Here is a 21,730-nt window from a genome sequence, read left to right as displayed (position 1 = left end):
AGCAACTAGGTAAAATCATCCACCACAGCCGCATGGAGTAACTGTAATACCTAAATGATAACTAGAGAAAAAGAAGAAAACAGTTTTTGGTGACTAAATCATTTAAAGTCTCATCTTTCAATAGAATGCGGGTTCTTAAATTGTAAAACAATATGCCTCTCTCACTGAGTGCCTTTCATTAGTATTAAACAATAGTAATAGCCATTTCCATGTTTGGAACATAAAACATGTTACATGACTGGCATAAACACTTTCATAATGATTACAGTTTTATTTAGTAATTGCTTCAAGGATAGAACTGAAATAATTTCTTTGTAATATGTGTAAAATTATAATCATAGCTTTTTTTTTTCTTCATTACCCTGAAGAGCCTCTATTTTTTCCCACTTCTGAAAATAATTTTTAAATTAATGATATTCAAATAAATATCACATATAGTAGACTTTACAATAGACTTTAAAAGCCCATATCTAACACTCGCAAATCATGAAAAATCACTCAACTCTGTGGTTTTTTTTTTCCTGAGACATTCATTACCTTTATTCTTGTGCAGCATTCTGTTCAATGAGTTGTCATTTAATTACTTATGGAACTGTTAAAAACCCACCTATTCTGTATAAACAGTGACCTGTTTGGCCAGATCAAATATGTAGCCGATGTCTGGTAGTGGAGTGAAATGACAGCATTTGGAAGCACTAACTCCTCATGCTGCGGGTGCCCACTAGCATGAGCTGGGTTTTTACCTTGCTTGTAGGCCACTGATAAGAAGATTTAAATGACTGTGGAAAGATTTTTGCTCGAGGGCAAAGAACTCAATAGAAATCCATTTATATAACTTGCCGAGTATAGTGGTATTGAATGACACAAAATAGTAGTGGAATGTAGTCATTCATATGTAAAGGTGGTTCTTCCAGGGAGCTGCCAGGGTGTTTAAGCCATCCAAGAATTACCCACACAGATACTACTCATTACACTGTTTTTCCATTCAGCAGGGAAACGTGTCCACAGGCAAAAGTATCTTTATCTAATTTTGAAGTGATTGTTGTTTTGCTGCAAAGATAGCTTCTGGAACTTCTTGCTGTGATCCTTGTAATAATGCAGATTGATTGTGTTAACTCTTACTGTTGCTTATCATAGGTGGAAACTCCTGCCAGTAAGCAGTGTAGTGTGATCAAGAGGGACCGTTTGCATCTTGGTTGAAGCACTGCAGAAATAGATTTTTATCTTAACTATTCCGCCTCTGCATTCTGAACCCATCTGAGAGAATAATTTACATGAAGCTTAACTGGGTTAAAATACTGGGTTTACGTACTTGGAGCAGTTCGCTTTCACAGATTTATGGACCTAAATATAAAGTTGCAGGTGGTCGTTGTTCTATAATAATTATTTCTAATGCCATTCCAGTGGGTTTTGTCCTTTAACTAATTAGTTTATTTTTTGGCTATGCTGGGTCTTCCTTGCTGCACACGGGCTTTCTCTGGTAGGGGAGAGCAGAGGTGACCCTTGGTCGCCGCACACAGGCTGCTCGCCGCGGTGGCGTCTCTGGTTCAGAGCACCGGCTCTAGGAGTGCGGGCTTCAGGAGTTGCCGCACTCAGGCTCTGGAGCGCGGGCTAGGTATTGTAGCACACAAGCTTTGCTGCCCTGTGGCATGTATGGAACCTGTGGCCCCTACATGGGCAGGTGGATTCTTAATCACTGGACCACCAGAAAGTCCCACTCCAGTGGTTTTTATGGCTTAAAAGATGATTTAGATGGTCAGCATGGATCTGACCCCTCTTCACATCATCAACGACTTTGGTCTTATGTGGTGTACATATATAGTTTCTTTAAAGCAGGGAGCCACGAGTTTTTACTAGGTATCTGTGTGCCATTTTAATTCTGAGTTCTTCCTTGATGACATGGTAGGGAGACAATGTTCTAGGCATTAAGAAATATTTCTTTTTCCCTTTTAGTGCCCCTTCTTTGTTGATGCCTCTTCCTGGAACTAAAGCATCCGCTTCAACGGATAAATATGCTGTATTTAAAGGAATTGCAGCTGACAAGCCCTCTGAAAATACGGTTCCGTTTGGAGGTAAAAGCAGTTCATAAATTCATGAACCTGTGAATGTAAATCTTAGTTTTTAGTGGTGACCTTTTATGGTAAATGTCCTTGAGTTGTGATCTCAAGGTTCTTCACCTTAATTGAGCTTCTGTCTTTTCATCATAGAGCCTGGTGATAAATATAGTGCTTTCAGAGAGCTCGAACAGACAGCAGAGAGTAAATCTTTGGGTAAGTTTTTGATTCCTTAAATGGATGAATTATTCATTGTTAAATACGAGAGTTTTACGACTCTTTCAGTAACATCCCAAACGTTCTTTTATTTTACTGTTTGTAGCTGTGTTTTTGTTTTGTTTTGTGGCTCTAGAAATTACAAGGAAGCGAAATGTGGTTTAGTTATTGGAAATTATTTTCTAAAAATTAGGGCAGACCCCAAATTGATGCACTTTCCTTTGAAGACAGTGCATTCCCTTTCACCGGAAGCCTTCAAGTCACGCTAGGCTCCTGTGGCCACTTTCAGTTATTTTAATGCTCAATAAGACTTGGAGCTATTGGCAGAGCGGCAATCTGTGGACTGTGCAAAAGGCAGCAGCAGCCAGTCTATATGATGCCTCAAGATTTTCAGAGTGAGCTGGAATTTAATGAGAAGAGTGAGAGGGGGTTTGTGTGCCTATGTGGTTCCCATCTCTAATAGAAGGACTCAAATAGAGTGGAAGGGAATTTAGACTGATAATTTGAGAGCCATATATGTAAAGACTAAAAGTTTTATTTGTGGCAAAATCCTGCTAGAAACCTCATGTGTAGGATTTAGATAATCCATAGGTCAAATGACGTCCTTCAAAGCTTAACCCACACATGCTGTGAAATTCGTGTCCTCTACTGAGGAGTTCTTCCTGGGGACAGTGCCCCATTCTACCTTTTCATATTGGACACTCAAAGTTGGAACATCTTTCCACAGTCATTTGTTCCAACCTTCTCTCCAAGCAGTGGGGTGGGTTCGGGGAGGTGAAGGGAAGTTACAGGAAGGATAAGTCATACATGTGAAATTTAAACTATCAACAGAAAGTGTACTGTTGATAAATATCTCTAGAAATATTCAATATTTTACAGCTCTTAGGTTCTAGAACTGTTTCCTTGGGTTTCCTAGTAATGGTATAGAATATAGCAGCTTTCTCCCTCAGTGCTTGTGTTAGGTACTAGGAGTACAAAGATAAACCCCAGAGGAACCTTAGGTGTGTTGATTTGGCATTTACTCCTAGTGTTGCTGTCATCAGCTCTGGGCCAAGGCAAGTTTGGAGTCAAGAGCGTGGGTTGCTATCACGGTTCTTTCTGTGCTCTGGGGTTAGCGGCCGGGTGAGATCTGTGTTATTCCTGGGAATCGCTGTGGTGCCCCCACAGTGTGAGCGGTACACCCGAGCCCTGCTTTCTCAGTACCTTCCTGACAGAATCCCAGACAGTTGCTGCTGTTGCCATGCTTTCATTCCAGTCTTATCTTTAAGCCTCTCCATGTGGTGATGCCAACTTTGTTCATTTGGGGAGAATATATTTTAATTCTACTCTTGTTAAGAATACATTGGACTGCAAAAATTTGAAGTAAAATAGGAAGATGGTTGTGTGACACTTAATTAAACCTCCTTGAAGGCCACCTGACTGTCATGGAATGAAACTTTGTTGGCTTATAACTTTTGCAGTTGACTGGGGCTCTCATGTTAAAGGCGAACTTTGTAGAAAACTGATAGGTGGATTGATTTTTTAAAATATTTGATACAGAAGCTAATAACACAAAGGGTTAAAATATTATTGCCTTGCCTTGATAAAATATTATTATTAGTCAAGTAATCAGTTTTGTGTAGAATTTAGCAATTTTATTTCAGTAGCTCTTTGTCATTCAATTATATAAACACTAAAAAAAAAGTTGGACTGGCTTCATTACTGTTATGGCAGAGGTGTAGTTTCTTAAGTCCAAATGACCGAGTTTAATAATATTTCCTTTTTGTTACCCCTATAGTTAAAACCATAAATTAAAGTAGATGCAAAAAATATACTGTGTAGAGAAGTGACACTTTTTGTTTAAGTTTTAGCAAAAAGTGATATCTTTTGAAATGTTTTTAGAGCCTAGAAAGTAGAGGTTAGGGAAACTTAATGAGGATTCCTAAGTGGGACTGAAAAGGTCGCCACGAAGTCATATGCTTTATGTACCTCTGATAAGCAGGCTTCCAATGACTGTGGCTAATTCATTTGCCCAAAAATCTCCTGTGTTTTTGAACATGTAAGCCCACCCACTTTTATTTCTTTTTAACCCTTTCACCCAGCTTACATTTCTAATGGAAACATTTACAATTCATCAGTAAGTTTAGTTTGCTGTGGTGATTTCTTTTACAAAATAACCAAGCAAAACTTGTCAATTTCACAAATATTTTAAAGCAGCACTTCAAAAATTTAGGCTGTGACAAAACTGGCTGCTTGTTACCTTTTTATTTTACAGAAATAAATGTTATCAGTGATATACTTGCCTAAAATTCTAGGGCAGTTTTTAAAGTTTTGTATCTGCTGCTTCTGTCAATTTGTGAAATTGACTTTAGTTTTATTAGTGGTATGTATGAAAACATAAACTATAGAAACTCTGAATGCTCTTCCTCTCTTTCTAAAATTTCCCTAGTAATAGTAAACAGATTTCTCTGCATTGATAAATTATGCTGGTGGATTGGTTAAGTATCTCAGATTAGGAAGAAAAATAAGCTTCCATTATTTTCCATGCTTTTTTTCATGTGATATATCAAAGTATATATCATGTTACAAGCACAGACTATTTAAAGCCTGTATTATTTTCATGATAATTTTCAGAATTATATTTTGATTTTACATACATTTTTCTAGTTTATATGCTTCTTTATTTCATTTTTAGGGAAAAATATAATTTTAAAAAGTTAATGAGGAAATTAAAGCTTGTGTTTTAGTTTATAACTCTCCAAAATGGCACTCGTATTTTTAAATAACAAGTGATGTTAGTATAGCTATATATTTATAATTGGTTTACCTCTGGTTTACATTACCTGGTATAACCTAGTGGATTTTATGGGAGACCTTCAGGTGCTGTTAGAAAATGGAGCTTGTTTGAACATCCTAATGTCATGCTTGTGAGTGATTACATGCTCTACTGTGCTTTCATTGCTCAGTTGTGTCCGACTCTTCGTGATCCCATGGACTGTAGCCTGCTAGGCTCCTCTGTCCATGAGGATTCTTCAGGCAGCAGTACTGGAGTGGGTTGCCATGTCCTCCTCTAGAGGATCTTCCCAACCCAGGGACTGAACCCAGGCCTCCCGCATTGCAGGCGGATTGTTTACCGTCTGAGCCACCAGGGAAGCCCGAGTGATAACGTGACTGTGATAATAAAGAATAGAAACCCTATTAAGAACCATGGCCCAGATTTTTTATCAGTATCTTAACTGCATCTGTTTATTTCTGAGAAATACCTTAGTACCTATTTTCTCTAACTAGAAAAGTAAATTCTGTCAGTATACTGTCTATCCCCAGAGTAGCCCAGTATAAAATAAAGTTTAAATCCAACCCTCGAAATTTTTAATAACAGAATTGGTGTTCAGATGCCTTTGAATTTTAATAGGAACAAAAGCTGATTGGTGCTGTGAGATGGCTGACTTCAAGAAAAGCCCAAGTACTCATGGGTTTTTAATTTTTTGTAAGATTCAGTTTGTTTGTCACACAGCGTGGGGAGAAGCTATCAATACTTTATAATATGCCCTTAGCAAAGATGCTTTGCAAGTAAGTAGATGCCTTTTCAGAAATTTTCACCAAATTTCCTTCAAATTAATGCCTCTGTATACTTCAGCAAAACCACATGGTATCTAACCATAAGCTGTAAGTGCCTAACTGAGCAGAGTCTTGTACATCCTAACTATTTGATGCAGGATTCTTTGTAATATTTCATAGGTACCGTGATTTTTTTTTCCCTGATTGATCACTGTGTAACACGTTTTATCTTTAAAGGGCCACGATTTTAATATGCCTCTCTTCGGGTACCTCCAGCGCCCATTTCTTATTCTCCTGGAGGCTTGGCTGGGTAGCCACAGTGAGGAAACATCCTGAGAGCAGTGCTTTCAGCCAGTTGAAGGCGCTGGTACAGATTTACCACACTGAAGTGAGAAAATGAAAATGATGTGATACGTGTGTTCGGTTTGATTTTCATTTATTTCCCTATCACTAGCTTTCAGTGTGGAAACAAAAGGGATACATGGTGAAGGGTATTATCAACCTAGTGGTTAAATAATGTGACGCCTGTGAGGCAAACGTCTGTAATACGCTTGTTCTGTAACGTGCTTTGCATCGTGTGCCTTTCAGCTTGGCATTCTTCTGTATTTGGTTGTGTTTTTTCTTTCAGGAGAAAACTTTGCAGAATTCAGATCTGCAGGGACCGACGATGGCTTCACTGATTTTAAAACCGCCGATAGTATCTCACCACTAGAGCCACCAGCAAAAGAGAAACCTTTTCCAGCCACCTTCCCCTCAGGAGCTACCCAACAGAAACCACAAACACAAGTGAAAAATCCTCTGAACTTAGCAGATCTAGATATGTTTTCCTCAGTTACTTGCAGCAGCGAGAAACCATTGTCCTTTTCAGCTGCATTCAGCGTATCAAAATCCGTTTCCGCACGACCCCAGCCAGCAGGGTCTGCGGCACCCAGTACAGCATCGGTGCCAACTAAGACTGCTAGCTTGGCTGATGATTTTGGAGAATTCAACCTTTTCGGGGAATATTCTAGTCCAGCCTCTGTTGGGGAACAGGATGACTTTGCAGATTTTATGGCGTTCAGTAATAGTTCTGTTTCCTCAGAGCAAAAGGCAGATGACAAATACGAGGCCCTTAAAGAGGAAGCTAGTCCCGGTCCTCTAACCAGCAGCACAGGCATCGCAGGGAAGAGTGGACAGAACTCTGCTGCTCCGTCCACGAAATATGACGTCTTCAAACAGCTCTCTCTGGAGGGATCTGGGCTAGGTGGTGAAGAGCTGAAAGACAGCACTTCTTCGGGCAAGAGCGATGATGATTTTGCTGACTTCCACTCCAGTAAATTTTCCTCCATGAACTCGGACAAATCCCTGGGAGAGAAAGCGGTGGCTTTCAGACACACCAAAGAAGACTCTGCTTCGGTGAAGTCCCTCGATCTCCCTTCCCTTGGGGGCAGCAGCGTCGGCAAGGAGGACTCAGAAGACGCGCTCTCTGTTCAGTTTGACATGAAACTGGCTGATGTGGGAGGAGAGCTTAAGCATGTCATGTCTGATAGCTCTTTGGATTTACCGACAGTTAGCGGCCAGCATCCTCCTGCCGCAGGTGAGGAATTGGTGAGATTACTCTGGTGATGGTGACGCAGATGTCAGAGGTGGTTCTGTGGGTGTTCATTTACAGAAGAGGAAGGCTCTGGCTCTTAACCTTCATGAATGGCTGATAATTAACCTCTTCATTGCCAGTCCCCTTAAAGCAGTGTTGCTTTTGAGTCTCTGGCTACTCGGATATGTGGTAACTGTGAACACAGTGAAACTTGGATAGCTCAAATAGTTTGACATTTGAAACCTGACACCAGCTTGGTGTTCGAGGCACATCAAAGTCCACTGCTAAACGAGCCACACATTGCCAGAAACTTTATCAAGACGTTTGCGGTGTCAGTAATGTCCCTCTGTTTCTGTGAGTGAGGTCCATGTTTGCTCCTTTTTTCTTCTCTGGGGTATGTTTGTCAGCTGCCCATAGAGGCTTCTTTTTGGTTTGCAGAAACCAACTCGTGTTAGGCCAAGTAAGTAAAAATGTCTAGCCAGTGGTACTGCAGTTTGCCACACCCCTACAAGAGAAGAAGAGGGCAAGAACTTGTGTATGGGTGCCCTGCGTGCCAGGGTCTGGCAAGGAGAAAGGCGCCAGTTGTTAGTGGAATTCAGGTAAGGTTTTCAGTGCTAACACTATGACTAGAAGTATTAAATTGTAACAGATCTGTAGATGGTAGAATAGGGTAACTACTAACTCCCTCAGAAAGCGTTTGAGAACGTCTTAGAAGGGAACCCTGTTTAAATTCCATGTGGATTTACATGTAGCAGTTGATTCTCTAGTCTAGCTTCCTGTCAGAAAAACGAGGCTCCCAAGTGTCCTAGTCTTTATTTGGTTTCATTCTTTGATATATATATATAGAAAGATACACCTATTTTGTGGCCTTTAATAATGAGAAATAGCATTACTGTATTATTCCAGAAAAATGTATACATGTGTGAAGGGTTCATTGTTGTTTAACCAGAGAGAGACACATAAGACACTCCCAAGTTTACAGATTCAGGCAGAAGTTGTAAAGTATGACGGCTTTTGCATACATCAAATTGGTCAAGTCAGAAAACAAAATTACATCCATCCTTTGGCTATTGAGATGTTGGAAATGGTCTTAAACAGGGTGCCAAATCGGGAGCGAGGTCTTGGAGGAGTGCTGTGTTTCACGGGCTCTTTGCTGAGGCCTTTGCCAAGTGCAGTGGGCGGTCTGCAGGGCACCTTTTGCCCTGCGCGTCTACTTCTTTTTTTTAATGTACTTTTCTTCAGACGTGTTTCTTTTCTTTTTTCTGTTTTGCTGCTCTTTGTTGGCTGGAGAGATTCTGTTTTTCTTTTTTGTATGAGCTGCTTAAGCTACAGCAGTCGGTTGCAAAGCGCTCTGTTTTCTGAACAGTAATAGTGACTTTTTATTTTAAAATCTCATAACATCTACACTAGCCTTTTGGACTCTGAAGGTGAGTCTCTATTCTTTCACAGTGCCAAACTAGATGTCGTTATGAGATGAGTCTAATCTGGGCTTGGGATGTCTTTTTTTTTTTTCTTTCCCATTTTGGGAGGGGAGATTGGTTTCGTGACTGAGCTTGTTCTGATGGACTTGTTAAAATAATCTTCTGTGCTCATGTCCTATTATGTATGTTTGGAACATTCCCAGCTTGGAACCTGTAATGTTCAAGCCAAATTTCTTCAATTTGAGGATATTCTTAAAAGCGGATTGTTCTCTCCTTTTGATCTGTAAACCTCCTGTCCAAAAGGAGCAGTATCCCTTTAGAGTGGTTGTGAAAGGGGTTGAAGTCTGACCAATGAGCGGCATTACTCTTGAGCAGAGTGCTGTGTGAACGCACTGGAGAAGGTAAACGACAGAGACCTCTCCAGTGCAGGTGGGTGTACATTCTCCTCATCTTGACCACAGTAGCTCTTGCTCTCTTAGATTGTGGATTAAAAGGTACATTTTGTCAGAGAAATAAGAAGTGAGCCGATGAAGAGAGAACAAGACCTAGTAGTTTATCTCTGGACCTTAATCCTGTTTGGAAACCCTAACTTAACTCTGAAGGGGATACTGTCTCTTTTAACTCCTGCTATGATTCTTTGTATGGAAGGTAGATAATACTAATAACATTGCCTGATTTCTCTGCGTATTATTACATTTAACCCTTTGAGCCCTTGCTGCATATAATTTCAACTAGGCTGCTTTTGTCCCCACCCCCACTCTCCCTCCACCCCCCCCACCCCCACTAAATTGAATCTCTCGGCACTAAAGCAGCTTGATGTGCAGTCATTGAGATCATCTGGTTTCGTTGGCAGCAAGAGCTGACCCTCTTTGTGACACTGTCAAAGGGTTAGCAAGACTTCTGTAGCTACCTACTTACCTACCTGTAAAGTAGCTCTTCTTTGACTTTGAAAATCTTTGTATTTTAATCAGCGCCTTATTATTATTTTTTGGCTGCTTTTCTGATGTCTTTTTTTTTTTTCAATTGGGACATTTTCTGTGTGAATGTGCCTTTTCGAACTTGCTTTGGTATATTCCTCTGCAAATACTGATCTGCATGCTTATTCTGATGACTTTTTTTCCAGCTCTTCTGTATCACTCTCTTTTGTGATCTGTAAGTCCTACGTTAATAAATAATTCTTTGGCATATTTTGAAAGTGTGGGGATGTGTGTAATTTATACTTCTCCAGGGTTAGACCAAAGAAAAATACCTGGTCCATATCAAATTTAAACCCTCCTGTGGTTTGAGGGTTTTTTCCCTTTTTGTTTATTTTGTTTCCTCAAACACCTTTTTCCTAAGAAAGTATTGGTACATTTTAGCCTTTTCTTCTTATAATTCCACTGATATAACTGTTTAACATGGCACTGGATTAAAATATAACTTAAAACATTTAAAAAGTATAAACCTTACATTATGTTACATGTTAGAAATTTTATTCCTTACCTCTAGTGACAAAACTGAGTTGATTTTATTGCTTTGTAGACATCTTGGAGTCTGCCTCAACTAGGAGTTAAACTGAGAGAGAAAGGAAAGACCTCAGTTTAGTGTTGGGGAAAGAGGGCCACATCTGTTAATAACTAGGTATCTATAAATTAAATTATCAAATGGTATTGAGATGGATTTCTGAACAGAGTATACGTGAACCAAATTTAGATAATCTCTGCAATGGGAAGTGCTCATTGTTAATACTAGGGAGTCTCCAGGACTGAATTTGATTTGAGTTTGAAGTTGAGTACTTCATCCTCTAACTGTAGGGTGCATTACCTTTCCAGCTTCAGAATGTATTATCAAGTCACCTTCCTTTGGTCTTTTTTAGCTTAGTCTGTGAGGCAAGTTCTTAACTCTGCATTTTTAAGAAAAGAATTTTTTTTTAAGAAAGACCCATGAAAGTCAGCCACAAGAGTAAGCCAAATTTGGGTGCCTTTTTTTTTTTTTTTTTTAACCATTTTAGAGTATAATAATAGTGAGAAACTTTGAGGAAAAGGAGTTATTTCCATGGTTTAAATTTTTTTTTCTTATATTTTGACGCTTCCTTTTAAAAATTTGAGTCAGAAAGGAAATTAAACCATTGAAGGTGAAGATTTTGAATAGAATTCCTGAGAGATTACTTTCAGTAACTGAAGTATGCCTTTGGGGGGGAGGGTGCGGGTGTGGAGATTGCATACTGAGACTAAGAAAATGTGGGTCTGCCCTTCAAAATATTGTGTTTTCCAGAGCATAATGCTTTAGCAAGTTGAATAATACTTGGTTTGCAAAACCTTGTGTAATCATATTATGTTTTAATTATGATCTGTGCTAACTAATTTGGAAGAAAGATTTTGTGTAGCTTCTATCTAGCAACAATATCAGTTGCCTTTCTTTTGGAATGTTCTTGTGCCAGTCTTCTGGCTTTGGTGAAGGAATTCTTTCGTCAGTGGAGTTTAGTGGTAGAGTGGTCCATCTGGGGCTGCTTCAACTCCTTTCTTCTTAAAGTCAGGCTGCAGAAAATGAACATAACTGTGCACAAAACATAATCACATTCAAAAATTGAGCAATTACTCAATAAAAGTAACACTACTTTTTAGGGAGAAAGTTTTGATAATACATATAACAATATAAACTCACAATAAAGATTTGAAGGAACCCAAAAATACTATTTTGATGTAAGAAAGATTTTAAAATTTAAAAAATAAAGAAATAAATTTTAAAAAAATACTATTTTGTTTACCCCCATTCCAAGTAAAGTGAGATGTGGTTAGTGCCTGACTTCACGCCTCGGCGTCTGAGAAATTATTCTGATGTATTTATATTTTACAGTCACTCTGTGTTTCTCATTAAAATCCCTACTGATTTTTAAAAGTAGTGATAATTTTGTCAATATTAAAGAAGCTGGGCTAAATCCTAAAGTAACTCAAAAAATCAAGCCATTGATCAAGCCATCAGCTTCGTTTTTCCATCAGTCGAATGCTTTTCATAAGTTGTTTTGGAAAATGTTGGCTGTATAGGGTCACTGTATATGGGGTGATATACATAGGAGATTCTCCTGGGCGCTGCCCACTCCCTTGCGTGGCCAAAAGGCTCCAGTTGTAATCGCCATCTTCTGTGCTAATTTAATGTTTTTTTAATGAGATTTTTTAATGATGACCATGCCCCACTGTATGTCTTGGCACTATTCCATGGCCTTCTGCCTCCTCCGACTAAAAATATCCAGAGGATTACCTTTTTTTTTTTTTTTTAATTGAACTTAAAACACTGACCCAGAAACCTGCAGGTGCTTACTGATAGCCTGACGGCACTTAAACCTTAGATTTACAAGGGTCTGTACAAATGAAGAATGGTAGGCTTCTATGCAGGTTAGAAAATACCAGAAGGCGATTATACAGCAGCATTTTATGGCCTGTCATGCGTACACTGTGATCACTTTCATTCCTGTTTCTTCAACAACACCGTCTGGGTGTTTGATCCTTAAGACAATACAGTCAAACCAGGCTCTACAGTTAACAGAGGCTGTGAACACGGCTGATCTCAGAAGGAAGAGTAAGACCAGAAATGGACAGACGTTTAAGTGTATAAATATTTCATGACTTGCTTTGCTAAAACGGGAGTTTGGACTAAATCAGTATTGGAAATTCCTTACCCCAACGAACATTTTTATTGCTCTGTTAAACACTGAGGATTGGTGAAATTTGCACATGTATCTCTTTTCTTTTTTCTTTTTCTAAATGCTTTTCTGAAAAGCTAGTAACTCTTAATCACCTGGGCACGTGCTTACAGCTTTAGGAAAGATCCATGGAAATCAGTGTGGCCTTCTGTGTCCTGTAGTGGCAGCTCACATTCTTTGTTCCAAGAAATTCCTTGTCCTCATGTACAACATCTGTTCAGATGGGATTTGAATAGAGGTTATGGGAGAGACTGATGGGGTTACTTGCCAGCATGAGCAGGAAAGCCACGTCTTGATTTGAGACCCATGATGGAAAGCAGATTGTGCAGTTTATCCCTCTGGCTTGGTAACAGGACATTGCTGGTTGCAAACAAACAAGTATATTAAAGCACGCAATTTGGTGCATTATGTGTGTGCAATTGCAGTTCAGTCCAGCACAGCCCAAGAGTTGTCCAGTAGAACTGGAAACGCAGTAGTGATTCTCTATTCCTTTTATTGCATCCATTCTGTTTTCTTTTCCTTTTTCTCCTTCAGAATTCAGCTGTCAAATTGAAAACTCACCTCCAGTAACTTCAGTGTTACAATATAAAATGTGGGTTATTCCATGTTATTTTTCCATCACTCATGTTGTGGGTTTTACAGAATCTTTAATATTTTTAAGACCAACATACAATAATACATCTCATTTGATTGCTTAGAAAACAGAACTGTTAATATGGGAAATGAAGAATTTTCTTGGTTTAACCTACGCTTAGTGAACTGATTTACCACACCAAAAAAAAAATGGTTTACTAATATTCACCATGCCAGGAAATACAGCTCATTTTTATATTGCTTATAAAGCGCTATGGTTTAGGAATACAGTGTTCTTATGTTCCTTATATAATAGCAGTACTTCCTTTTGTGTCCAAATGAATTGCACTTTAGTAACTTTTTTCTTTTACACTGTCTAGCCAGTAAATAAGCAAAAGTAAAATTTAAAAATCAGCCTTGAGGTTTAACTTTCATATATCCTGTATAATTACTCTTCATTGTTTTTTAGAATACAGAATATTTCCATTTTAGTCTTTTGTTTGGTCACTTCTGTGAGTTGTTCCAAAAGGCAAAATGTTGTGTTTATCATTCATAGTAAAAATAAGATTTGTTGAAGACCTAAAGTATTACACAAAATACTTGAAAGCTCTTCAACTAAGGTATTCCCTTAGTGTTTATAATGCCTTTTACCTGATTATATTACAATCATTTCTGGTTGTTGTTGTTTTTTTTTAACTTGTGTTTTCTTGTTGCACAGTTGCACAAAAGGATCTTCTTTTTATTACCATAGCAACTTAGTTGTGGTTGAACAAGAGCTTAACTTTTTATTAAATTTATCTTTGGTCTCTATGAAAATTGCTACCAATTTAGTAGATGAGATTCTAGGAGCAGTTCATAACATAGCTTCTTCAAAGAGCTTTCTGGTAGGATCTCATCATACAAAGTTTATGTTGTGACACATTCTTCTGGATGAACCCTTTGCAGACTCACTCATCTTGTGTTTACCTGAACCTGCCTTCTGATTGACTGTCACTTGATCTGAGTCAGGGAGCCCTCTGATCCCTTTAAATAGTGGGGAAAACCAGCACTGCAGCCGGAGACTAAGAAGGCATTCTGTCTAAAGTCTTGTTTCATTCATTCTGAACTGTATGTTTTCCCCTGAGTCTCTTTTTTTCCCCTCCTGTTTATATTGTTAGTGCCCTTTTCCTAATGGGATTGAGAGAGAAACTTGGGGTGCACTGTTAGGGGAGCAGTGTCAGGAATGGCTTCCCTCTCATAAACCAGGCGACATCGCTGTGTAAGAGAAACGAGGAGACCCAGTGTTGGCCCACCTTTTAACTGAGTTATGAGAATCTCCGTCACAGAACTTTTTGAGCGTTTCCCTTGTAAGCCCTGCTTTTGGTTGTCGGAGAGGGAGTCTTGCATTTGGCTTTCTTACCTGGTAGACAGTGACCAAAATGAGACCAAAGGCATCTTGGCCAGATTGAATGGACCATGGTGCTGGAAGGTGGCTTCTCCACACCGGTATGACTCAGCCCCAGCTGATGTGGCTTCAAGAAAATGGGCAAGAAATTTTCTCTACTAAGACCACCAAAGTGAGGGGTTGACTTTTCACATTTTACTTTGAAACAATTCTATTTAAAGCCCTAAGGCAGGCAGCTAAATTTCACATTGAGGCCGGTGGCAACTGTGCTGTATAATAATTGCTGTGCTGCTTACTAGACTCTGGGCTGGTCCCTTTACACACACTATCATTAATGTCACAACACAGCCCTTCCAAGTGCCTGCTCTTTTCTTTTTAACATATAAGCAAGCCAAAGTTGAGATATTAAATAGCTCACCTAGTGTCACACAAGTGGTAGGTGGCGCAGCTGGGAGTTGAAGGCAGGTCCATCTGAATTAAAAATCTATATTATTTTTGCTGTTTGGTGCCACCTCTTAAATTATTTAAATATATATTAAGCGTGTAAAATGAGTCTTCCTCCCCAGCGTTTCTTTCTTTTCCTTTTTTATGAGGAGGTTACACATAGTTGAAAGAGAAACAAGAGCCCAGGAGGACCCAGACCTTTGATTCTATTTGTTTAGAGGCTAAAGTTAGCTTAGGTTGATTTTTTTTTCCCTCATACTCCCATCACAGCAGTATGACGTCCATAGTGACCAAAATAACAACTGGGTAAGTAACTACTTAATTAAAATCTCATATTTGGCCTTGCCTAGACAGAAACACCTAGTAATTGATTAAAAGTTAGCTATAACATTTTTTTTCATTTAGTTTCAAGATAGTCGATTTTTAATTAGTATGTCATGTACATTTCATATGAGCATGTTGTAAATGAACATGTTCCAATGAAGTCAAAACGTAAGAGTCTTTTTTGGGGCAGGGAATATTGTAAATACGTTTTCAAGTTTACAAATGAATAGACATTTTATTAAATGACCCTATCCTTCTATCAAACAGTATATACATTGGTGGATGTATATCATCCTGTTTGTTTTTTTTTTTTAGGAACTGTCATACTGGAAGAAAAGGACTCTTTGTTACTAAATATAAATGCCAACTCAAGGCTGATGTGGGTTTTTAAAGGTCAGATTTTACAGCCCAGCTCCTTTAATTTTAGCACAAGCTCTAAATTTAGTCAATTCCAATATCGCATGGAACTAATCAAAGACGCTAGACATTTTGCTTCTGCAGAGTTTAGGGCATTTTGCCTACATGGTGAGCTTGCCTCTAATTGTGGGGTCTTATTTCCCTTTCAGATATAGAGGACTTAAAATATGCTGCTTTTGGAACCTACAGTAGCAATTTTGCAGTGAGCACACTTACGAGCTATGACTGGTCAGACAGGGATGATGCCTCTCAGGGCAGAAAACTGTCCCCATTTGTCCTCTCAGCAGGAAGCGGAGCCTCCGCAGCTGCCTCAGTTCTTCAAAAGAAAGAGACTTCGTTTGGCAGTTCCGAAAACCTCACCGTGACATCTCTCTCCAAAGTCACAACCTTCGCCAGCGAGGATCCTCTTCCAGAGACCGCTTTCCCAGCTTTCGCCAATTTTAAGGACGTGATCCCGCAGGCCAGTGAGCCAAAGGAATATGAAAGCGGGGACTTCAGGGATTTCACCAGACAAGACCTGCCTGTAGGCGAGCGGAGCCAAGAAGCCATGTGCCTGAGCCCGGCCTCCAGCAGTGCTTCTCACGACACCCCCAAGGAATGCACAGATGACTTCGGAGAGTTTCAGAGTGAGAAGCCCAAAATCAGCAAATTTGACTTTTTAGTGGCCAATTCACAAGGCAAAATGAAATCAAGCGAAGAAATGATCAAAAATGAGCTAGCAACCTTTGACCTTTCTGTTCAAGGTGAGTAGCTTTCAACACAGATTTTACATCCTGGTTTCTTCCACTGCGTTTAAGTGTTCGTTCGTTCTTAGAATAAGACGTTGGTCCCTGGGTTAGCAGGAAATATATTTCCCAATGTTTAAAATCAGAGTCTGTGACAACAGGCTATAAAAGAGGGTTTCCCTGAGACTGAACTGAAATTAAACCAGTATTCATCAGATGACAGCTTTGGGGGTTAAAATTAAGTGCAGCGCATGGTCAGTTTGTTGGCTTGTTTTGGGGAGAAGTGTGCTGTGTTAGAAGAGCCAGAGAAATGGTTTGACCCCCTTGTGGGCCAGTGAGTTCTGCTCGTGATCCCTGGCTGCAGAGTATGTCTTTTCATCCTGAGGTGCCACGTAGTACCTGTGGATCTGGGTCCGGTCTGCAGACCTGTTTTGATTGACCCACGCTGAAGGATTTCTAGTGTGTGAAGAGGTTGCCGATGCATAAAAACCATGACACCTCACAACCTGGATTTCTAGCTTTTCTTGGAAAGGCATAGTATCTGGCAGCCCTAGGCCTGCGTTCCCACCTCTTGATGATGAGCTGGAGCGGAGCAGCAGCATCCCCTGCAGCAGATGATGTGAGGTCTGCCCTGTGTCCTGGAGCGGAGTAGCAGCATCCCCTGCAGCAGAGGATGTGAGGTCTGCCCTGTGTCCTGGGGCGGAGCAGCAGCATCCCCTGCAGCAGAGGATGTGGGGTCTGCCCTGTGTCATGGTTCCCGCCACGTTCCTCTCCAGCTGACCTGCTTCAGTCATTTCCTTTGCCTGCCTGCTCTCTGAAGGCATTTAAGTTTGCCCCTTTGGTTTTAATCCCACCCTGACAGAAGGGCTCATTGATTTCTGTTCATTGAGAAGGATAGAGGAAGTCAGTACCAATCCCTAAGTGATGACTGGAAAAACAGCCACACTCTTGCACACTGATACTTAGAAAGACCCTAGTCCTCCAGACTCCAGTGATCCCACACTCAGAGTTATGGAAGTATTGTGACAGATTAAAGAAGCGTAATGGAGAAAATTAAAGGCAGGGGACTCAGGCATGAGAGAACAAGGGAAAGTGTTCAACGTATCGCTTGCCAGACGGGCCAAATGAGAAGTGTGATTCTGACCACCTCCTGATGCCAGCATCTAGCGAAGAGGGTCGTGTGAGCAAGGAAGAGCCTCTGCTTGGATTAAGCTGAGTAATCAGCACCTTTGTGCCATCCATCTCCCCCAGGATCGCACAAGAGGAGCCTGAGCCTTGGTGATAAAGAAATAAGCCGCTCTTCTCCTTCCCCGGCTTTGGAGCAGCCTTTCAGGGACCGCTCCAACACGCTGAGCGAGAAGCCTGCCCTGCCCGTCATCCGCGACAAGTACAAAGACCTGACGGGAGAAGTGGAGGTGAGCGGGCTCCACGTCCCCGGGGCTCCGAGACAAAGCACTTGCCTCGGTCACCTGGGGAACGGGGGGCAGACCGTCCCAAGGCACCGGGCATGAGATGTGTCATTAAATAAGGGAGAGCACGGTGACCTTAGCCCCGGATGAAGATTCCTCCTAGATGGGACATCACTTTGAGTAGTTAGTGACCCTAAAAGCGGAATTATTCCTGAGACCTCACAAGGAGGGAGGTGTTTCTTCAGGGAGTTCTTTTTGAGCATGTGGACTTTATCATCTTAGTGGTAAAACCTCAAAAGGCGGTGCTAGGGGCGGGGGTGGGGAGCGTGGGGGACTTCCCTGGAAGCCCAGTGGTTAGGACTTCACCTTCCAGTGCAGGGGATATATATGGATTCAGTTGCTGGTCAAGGAGCTAAGATTCCACATGCCTCATGGCCAAAAAACCAGGACATTAAAAAAAAGAAAGAAAAAATCAGAAGCAGTATTGTAGCTACTTTAAAAATTGGCCCACATTAAAGAAAAAAGTCTTTAAGAAAAAAAGAGAGAGGACAGACGTGCTGGATCCCCTCATGGTTAACGTTCGTCCCACACTGCTGCCCCCTCCAGCCAACACTCTTAGCATCCTCCTCCCCGTCCTGTCAGACGCGCGCTCGCTCGCACACACAGCTTCCTGACTATGGAGCAGGAAGCTGTGGTTTGATCCTGGCTCTCGTGCTAGACACCTACGTGGTGCATACCTTTAAAGAAGCTTCCACCGTTAATGGAACAAATGAGGCAACGTTTGCGAAGGGAATCCACTAAAAACCATTTCTCTCCAATTCACAAGTCATGTGTTCAGAAGTTATAGTTATCAGGAGCTATCAATAAAAGTCATCATTAGTGGGTTCAGAAGATCAACTGCGCTTGGATTAGTGAGTTTCACAAACATGAAAGTAGGTCTTCAGGACTCTGAACTGACAGAAGTCGCAGGTGGGATCCCCGGCTTGCCCACCTGACCCAGCTCTCTTGGTGACTTTCGCAGGAGAACGAGCGGTATGCGTACGAGTGGCAGCGGTGTCTGGGGAGCGCTCTGGAGGTGAGTCTCTCACTTGGCTGCGTTCACACGCCCGCATATGCCTCTTGCGTCATCTCGCCTTCTTGATTGTTTTGGAGGGACTCGGGGCGAGCTCTGCCTCGATGGCCGTGCACTGGGAGGACCTGTGTGGAAAGTTACACGTCTTCAGTGAGGCTTCTTCCCCGCCTATTGCAGCAGACCCCACTCACTTGACTTACAGTGCCCTCTTCTGTCACTGAGTTTATCTCTGCCTAAGTTAAAATAATATTTAAGCTGAAGAACCTTTGTCTTTCCACTTCCAAAAAAGCGGAGGCTTGGTTCATCAATGTCAAAATTAAATTCTCAGATTTATTTCAACACAGTCATCTACATACATCAATCAGTCATGCATTTTCACACCTTCCAGCTTTCCGCTGGGTTTTCTACTAATAGTAAACTGCTTTGTGATGACTTTTCCTGATTATGTAAGGTGATGTGATTCCATTTCTTTGTAGGTCATTAAGAAGGCCAATGATACCTTAAATGGAATCAGTAGTAGCTCTGTATGCACAGAAGTGATTCAGTCAGCTCAAGGGATGGAATACTTATTAGGTATGTGCTCTCATATTATACTTCTTCAAAATCATGACGCTTTGGAGGCTGTTCAGTTGTCCCTATGTCAAGTAGTTTAATCTAGATCTCTCTAAGCCTCATAGGACTTTACTAAGTAGCTTCTGCTTTTATAGATAAGACACTTGAATCCTACCCAGAAACAACTATTTGACTTAAGGTCTCTGTGGCCAGGTTTCCCAGTCCTTGTTATACACAATGTAAAATCACATGTTACTGGTTTATCAAAGACTCTGAACTAGATGAGGCATTAACATTAAATCATTGGTTTAAAAAAGAAAATTAAGCTATTGGGTCCCCAATCAGTTCTTACCATGCTCTGTTGAATTCTGCCTTTCTACTCCTTACCAACCTCCCAGATTCCTTAACTTCCTGGCCGCCTTCAGCTCTCACACATGCCAGTCTAACGTGAAATCTCAGTCCCTGTCCTTCTCTGTGGTCCTCTCCTGCTCAGGGTTTGCCTGTAGCCAGAACCACAGGCACTGGTCTCGCCCTAGTCTTCTTCAGACCTTTACTCAGATGTCACCTTCTAAGTGAGGTCTTCTCGCCCCTCACTCAAAGCCGTGTTCCCTCTCCCCACCCTGTCACTTGCTGTCCGTCTCCCTGCTTGATTTTCTCCCTAGCCCTGTCACATTTACTATCTTAAATATTTTACTTTCTATTATTTGTATCTATTATCTGTCTGTCTCCACTGAAGTCCGCCTCCAAGAAAGGAGAGATTTGGGTGTGATGTGCTTGCGGCTGGGTTTCCAGCGCCTCGCCTAGCACTGGGCGCACAGTGGTCACTCGCGTGTACTCTCTGGGTGAGAGGCGCTGAGGGCTATGAGCTCTCCTTGTTCCTGCCTCCTGCTCTTGTTCCTCTTTCCTGCTCAGACAGGCATAATTCTGCCTCATAAACAAATGCTCACCAGCTCATGGGGTGCCTATCTTTCCCTCTAGTAGTTTCCTAGTATGAAAGATTGACTCAGAAGCCCCCTCACTTGGCTCAGAGTGGGCAGCAATTCCTAACCTTCCCCTGGGGAAGGAAGGACAAGCCGCAGTGCTGTATGTGGGCTGAGCGTGTACCACTGAAGACCCTGTGGCATTCTTCCAGTTCGCTCTGGAACAGGCTAGGGGAGGGGTTGGGTTATGCCTGGCAGCTGTCCTTAGTCTTTGGAGACCTTGGCATCTCTCATCCTTGCTCGAAGAATTCAGCCGTAATTCAGAGACCACAGGGAAAGAACCATTCTGTGTCCTGTTAAGTGTATAAAAGATAACATGAAGCCACACACTTTGTAAATCTTGGGCATTCAGAGGAGTGAAATATTTCTTAATTACAGGCAGACCTGGGAGATACTGGGGCTTCCCTGATAGCTGAGTTGGTAAAGAATTGGCCTGCAATGCAGGAGACTCCAGTTTGATTCCTGGGTCAGGAAGATCTCCTGGAGAAGGGGCAGGTTACCCACTCCAGGAATCTTGGGCTTCCCTTGTGGCTCAGCTGGTAAAAAAAATCCACCTGTAATGTGGGAGACCTGGGTTTGATCCTTAGGTTGGGAAGATTCCCCTGGAGAAGGGAATGGCTACCCACTCCAGTATTCTGGCCTGGAAAATTCCACAGATTGTAAAGTCCATGGGGTTACAAAGAACTGGACACAACTGAGCAACTTTCACTTCACTGGGAAACATTTAAGGTTTGATTCCAGACCACTGCAGTAAAGCTTATAGCTCAATGAAGCGAGTTGCATAAATATTTTGGTTTCCCAGTTCATAGGAAAGTTATGTTTACCTTATGACTGTAGTCCATTAAGTGTGCAAAATGTCTGAAAAAAACTTAAAAATATTGATTAAAAAAGGCTAGCCATCATCTGTCTGAGTCTTTAGCAAGTCATAATCTTGCTACTGGTGGAGGCTCTTGCCTTGATGTTGATGGCTGCTGGCAGATCAGGGTGGTAGTTGCTGAAGGTTGGGGTGGCTGTGGCCATTTCTTAAAATAAGACAATGAAGTTTGTTTTACCAATGGACTCTTTCATCAATGAACAATTTATCTATATAGTATGCAATGCTGTTTGATAGCATTTTACCCACAGGAGAACTTTTTTTCAGAATTGGTGTCAATCTTCTTGAAATCTGCGCTGCTTTATCAGCTAAGTTTATCTAATATTCTAAGTTCTTTGCTGTCATTTTAACAGTCATCACCAGGAGTGGATCCCACCCCAAGAAACCACTTTCTTTGCTCATTGTTAAAGATTTATCATGAGATTGTAGCAAATTAGTCCCATCTTAAGGGTCTACTTCCACTGCTAATTCCCTTGCTATTCCCATCGTGTCTATG

General features: G+C 41.2%; 1 protein-coding gene across 17 annotated transcripts in view; it reads left to right on the top strand.

Moving 5' to 3' along the window:
* The window catches only part of SYNRG (synergin gamma), an 87,793-nt gene that overhangs the window by 43,718 nt on the left and 22,345 nt on the right, over nucleotides 1-21,730 (top strand). For 13 of the 17 annotated variants that reach the window (XM_018064182.1, XM_018064181.1, XM_018064185.1 and 10 more), the window contains 7 exons: nucleotides 1,954-2,072; nucleotides 2,208-2,270; nucleotides 6,436-7,383; nucleotides 15,772-16,365; nucleotides 17,599-17,762; nucleotides 18,778-18,831; nucleotides 19,305-19,401. In XM_018064182.1, the coding sequence (XP_017919671.1) occupies nucleotides 1,954-2,072; nucleotides 2,208-2,270; nucleotides 6,436-7,383; nucleotides 15,772-16,365; nucleotides 17,599-17,762; nucleotides 18,778-18,831; nucleotides 19,305-19,401 (2,039 nt within the window). The remainder of the gene's footprint in view (nucleotides 1-1,953; nucleotides 2,073-2,207; nucleotides 2,271-6,435; nucleotides 7,384-15,771; nucleotides 16,366-17,598; nucleotides 17,763-18,777; nucleotides 18,832-19,304; nucleotides 19,402-21,730) is intronic. The other 4 variants (XM_018064188.1, XM_018064195.1, XM_018064197.1 and 1 more) reach the window with 2 other exon arrangements.

The sequence above is a fragment of the Capra hircus genome, chromosome 19, assembly GCF_001704415.2.
Source record: "Capra hircus breed San Clemente chromosome 19, ASM170441v1, whole genome shotgun sequence".
Lineage (NCBI taxonomy): Eukaryota > Metazoa > Chordata > Mammalia > Artiodactyla > Bovidae > Capra > Capra hircus.
Note: the sequence above shows the minus strand (reverse complement) of the source record. Positions and strands in the feature narration are given on the sequence as shown.